Below are 5,077 nucleotides of genomic sequence, written 5' to 3' on the forward strand. Positions count from 1 at the left end.
TCTATTGTCGTCACGTTTCGTTATTCTTTATTGTTTTGTTTTATAGTTTCACTTCAATAAATTATGTGGAACTGTAATCACGCTGCGCCTTGGTCCTTTTATACAAACGATCGTGACAGAAGATCCCACCACCCACGTACCAATCAGCGTGCCCAGGAGGAGCAGGGATCCTGGGCCTGGGAGGAAAGCCAGGAGTGGAGGACATCTTGGACTTGGGACGAAATAATGGCAGGAGACAAAAGCCTGCCATGGAAGCAGGCGGAAGCAGCAAAGGAGAGACAGCGACGACACCGGGGTTCGCGGCCACGACGTAGGCCAAAGAAGCAGCCTCAACAGTTTTTTGGGGGGGCACACGGGGTGGTTGGCGACGCTGAGGGGTGAGTCAGAGACCATGGAGGAATATTGGGATAGATTGAGCGAGGAGTGGTTGGCGAAAGTTGAGGAGAGTGATGAGAGAGAGAGCTGTTGGTTTGGCTGGAGAGGCAAGACAGTCGCCCTGAGGAGCGTGTTAGCCGTCCGATGCCACCTGTGCCAGCTCTCCGCACTCGCTTTGAGGAGAGTGTCAGTGTTCCGGGACAATGTGTGCCAGTTCTACGCACCGTGTCTCCAGTACGCCTCCACAGCCCGGTACGTCCTGTGCCAGCTCCCCGCACTTGCCGTGTGAAGGTTGTCATCTGTCCAGGACATGTTGTGCCAGCTCTACGCTCCAGGCCTCCTGTGCGTCTCCCCAGCCCGGAACGCCCTGTGCCAGCTCCACGCACCAGGCCTCTTGTGCGTCTCCCCTGTCCGGTACGCCCTGTGCCAGCTCCACGCACCAGACCTCTTGTGCGTCTCCCCTGTCCGGTACGTCCTGTGCCGGCTCCACGCACCAGGCCTCCTGTGCGTCTCCCCAGCCTGGTACATCCTGTGCCAGCTCCACCCACCAGGCCTCCTGCGACGGTCTGCAGTCCAGAGCCTCCAGCGACGGTCTGCAGTCCAGAGCCTCCAGCGACGGTCTGCAGTCCGGAGCCTCCGGCGACGATCCAGGGCCCGGAGCCTCTGGCGATGATCCACGGTCCGGTTCCTCCGGCGACGATCCGCGGTCCGGTTCCTGCGGCGACGATCCACGGTCCTGTTCCTCTGGCGACGATCCACGGTCCAGTTCTTCAGGCGATGATCTACGGGCCGTAGCTTCCAGCGATGATCCATGGCCCGGTTCCTCCGGCGACGATCCATGGTCTGGTTCCTCCGGCGACGATCCATGGTCCGGAGCTTCCGGCGACGATCCCCGCACCAGAGTCGCCACCGAAGTGGTCGGATCCGCGAGTGGAGCCCCGCACCGGAGCCGCCACCGAGGATAGACCTTCCCCTATAGAGTCAGGTTTTGCGGCCGGAGACCGCACCTTTGGGGTGGGGGTACTGTCACGCCCTGACCGTAGAGATCCTTTATTCTCTAATTTGGTTAGGTCGGGGTGTGACTAGAGTGGGCATTCTAGTTTCTTTATTTCTAGGTTGGCTTGGTGTGGTTCCCAATCAGAGGCAGCTGTATATCGTTCTCTGATTGGGGATCATATTTAGGCAGCTTTTTCCCACCTGTTTGTTGTGGGATCTTGTTTATGGGTAGTTGTATGTCAGCACTCCATTGTCATTTCCTTATTCTTTATTGTTTTGTTTTATAGTTTCACTTTAATAAATTATGTGTAACTGTAATCACGCTGCGCCTTGGTTCTTCTCTACAAACGATCATGAAAACATCTCACAAACGCTCTGCACAAACTGATGTTTGTCCAAAAGACCAACCTCCCTGGTCTAATAATAATGATCTGCCTATGGCAGCACTGTAACATGAGGATTCACCCCACCTCACCTTCATATGAGTATAGAATACCAAGCATGTTGATAAACAATAGTCGCTGTGTTTGAATAACTGTGCATTGTCAGATTTAACCTAAGCACTTACCATAATTGCGCCAACTAAATGTTATTTCCAGGGGTTGGAAGATTGATGCTTTTAGAAAGCCTGGCTGAAGAAAGTTTCTCATCCCCGTAACTTCTTCAGTTTAGGGTTGGACGGCTGGCTCTTGTTCTCAGGTTACAAGAACACAACACTTCGACTTAAAATCGAATCCTTCCACCTGAGTGGCGGCTGTCACTATTAACATGCTAAGGCAACAGGTGAGTAACCATATCCCAAGGTGCCCTGCAAAGACAGGGTGAGAGTGAAGTGTCAAAGGCAGCACTAATCTCCCCCGATCCCTGCCTTGGTCAGTTTACTGAGCAGTTCCCATTTGGGCTGAGCCAGGCGGATTTGTCAATGAGACGGAGGAACTCGACACATCAGGATGTGTCAAGATCCCACAACAGCCTTTCTACACCCTACCAACATCCTATTCTGACATTGCCCCTCCCCTCCCACAACAGGTATAAGGAACCCTGGGAGAAAAAATATGAGATGGGGATGACCTGAGGATGAACTGTGTACAATGTGATCAAGTGAGATTATCCCCGTCACTCTTTCAGATTAATTTAGGTTTCCTCTGTGGCTTTGTACGTGTAAGTCATTTTGGGGGTTGGATGTGTCTGAGTAATTTTCAGTGGATGGAGGAAAAGGAATTAGACAAATGTGTTAGACAAATGGGGGCAGGGAATGTGTTGAGTGTGAAGGCTTTGTGATGATATCAGGTGTAAGTTGTAAGTATTTAGGGTATAATTATTTATTGTATGGGTTCAATGTTAGTGAAAGGCCTCTGTGTGTATGTGTGTGTGTTACATGTTTGACATGACAGTTGACTGGCACATATTCTTCTGTAGACAATAGCTGGATCCTGTAGTGTGTAGACCACTTCCCAGGAGGTCTAGATTGTTGTTGGCAGTAGGAGTATTTGATTGAAAGCTACTCAACCAGATATATAAATTCCCAATGGAGCATTTAGAAAAGACATTCAAAGACATATTTGCAAAAACAAATTGAAATTGACAATGAATTTTTTTCAATGAAATACAACTGACATCCACACACTTTTTCGCTTCACAAATAATTTTTCATATCGACAACGAGACAACACATCACAAGACATTCAGTAACAAAAATATAACTGTAACAATCAGTGATTTCAGGATATAACATTACTTTGACTTTTGTCAGCTGTTATTAACAGGCTATTACATTAGTTTACTGTAACATTGGTATTTTGCATGAGATTGTTGCTATTTACTATTGCACTGTAGCATTGTACTGTTGGTTTAGGCAGTTGTATTTTTATGTTGCTATAATAGGCTGTTGCATTGTACTGTTGCTTTAGGCTGTTGCATTGAGCTGTCCCTGCCCTTGGCAGCTTGAAGCCTGGCTGCTGGCTCTCTCCTCTCTCTTCTCCCTCCTTTCCTCTAAGACCCCAGCGAGTGTCCGCCTCGTGTCAGATGGCTGGGAGTAAATCAGGCCTGACAGTAACACCTCCCCTGGGCCCCTCACGTCACAGCAACAATTCAGGCTTAATGTAGCAGCCCTGGGGGTCTTAGAGGGAAGAGCCACCAGTCATGTTGCTGAGGGTAGGGAGGAGGAGTTTTGGAGGGAGATGGGAGAGTGTGAGGGGGAAGAGGGAGTGGGAGGAGAAGAGGGGCTCAGAGGATTACCCCAGGCGCTGATTTCAGTAAACAATCAATTAACTCAAACTGTTAATGAATAGCAGTCTGTGGTGTGGTGTGGTGGGGGTGTTTCTGTGGCCCACTAGCAGCACATATGCAGTGGTTGGTTGAGGAAGGGGAGAATTCTGAGATGTTGTGTTTGGTAGAGATGTTCTAACATGCTACAAGGATACAGTGTGGTTTTGGTTTCTAGAAATGGTTTGTTAGTGGTTTGACAGGAATGTTGCTTCTGAACAATTTGACAGAGGAAGGAAATGGAGGAGGAAATGTTAGGGCATATCATAGTTTTAGAAAAATATATCAGCCACATGTGACACACACAAATGCGTGAAAACTGTAAACACAGCATTAACACTTGTTTATACCGCAGATTAATGTCCACATCATCGTTAGAGCGATCAAACTAATCAACACGCCCATTACCATGTTTTTACTGACGACTTCAATCAAATCCATTACAGGCCCGCCTCGCGATAATCCGCACACAGCATAATTATCTCATTTCATACTTTGACTGGAATACAATATTTGGTAATCTACTGAAATGCATTGAGGACCATTCATATAGCAAATGTGTAAGCTATGTATCATCTCATCTCTTGACCTCCTCAAGCTGGCGATTAGATGTCGGCCATTTTTCATTGATGTAAAATCACTGGGAAACACATCATATACTTTATTACACAGGGTTAATACCAGGGCAACTATTAGTGAACCATGTTTATAATTACCAATTAACAAGTATGTAAATGCATTTATGTAATACTTGATGCTAAAATGTTAAGTATGGTTTTCCAAGAAAATGTGGTAAGCACTTAATGTACTTACTAGCTTGTTGCAGGATGATATAACATATGTTATTCCTACGGACTCTGTGTAATGTCAATTGTTGCTTTACACTGTTAGCATAATATTTTGATTGAATCATTATTTGACTGACATTTACTAACTGACTACGAGTAGCAATTGTTGTATCATGTAACATTATTGCTGTACTCGTTACCAATGGGTCCTACTGCCACTACACACTGCTCCTGAACCCTGTGGCTGCATGCTGCGGTTGACACAGTAGTTCCTCACAGTTGTCATCACGATTCATAATGGCACACATTTATTTTCCCAAGGTGGGATAATCACCTGCTTTCTCATTAAGGCCCCGGGGCTGCTCTGCGGGTCCCTGGGGCCCCCTGACATCTATGAGGTGTTAACAGCTCCCAGGGGGGCCCTGTCTGGCCCTGCCAGACCCCCCACGGCCCCACAGCCAGCCACACTGCTCAGACACAGATGGGCCCAACAGCCGCCCTACATCCACCACACTTTTCAATTAACATCCCACCCAACAGAGGCCATTCCTCACCTGCTACCACTCTGTGACAGTACAAGGAAAGGCAGGGAGGGAGGGAGGGAGGGAGGGAAAGGTTGAAGAGAAGATAGAAGAGAGAGGAAGATGGGGGGA

At 48.0% G+C, this 5,077-nt stretch overlaps 1 protein-coding gene across 1 annotated transcript; it reads left to right on the forward strand.

The window, feature by feature from the left end:
• The first annotated feature begins 578 nt into the window (after window positions 1-578).
• LOC139388173 (sericin-2-like) lies at window positions 579-1,340 on the forward strand. The gene has a single exon (XM_071134743.1). The coding sequence runs from the start codon at window positions 579-581 to the stop codon at window positions 1,338-1,340; it is 762 nt and encodes a 253-aa protein (XP_070990844.1).
• The last annotated feature ends 3,737 nt before the right edge of the window (window positions 1,341-5,077 follow it).

The sequence above is a fragment of the Oncorhynchus clarkii genome, chromosome 29, assembly GCF_045791955.1.
Source record: "Oncorhynchus clarkii lewisi isolate Uvic-CL-2024 chromosome 29, UVic_Ocla_1.0, whole genome shotgun sequence".
Lineage (NCBI taxonomy): Eukaryota > Metazoa > Chordata > Actinopteri > Salmoniformes > Salmonidae > Oncorhynchus > Oncorhynchus clarkii.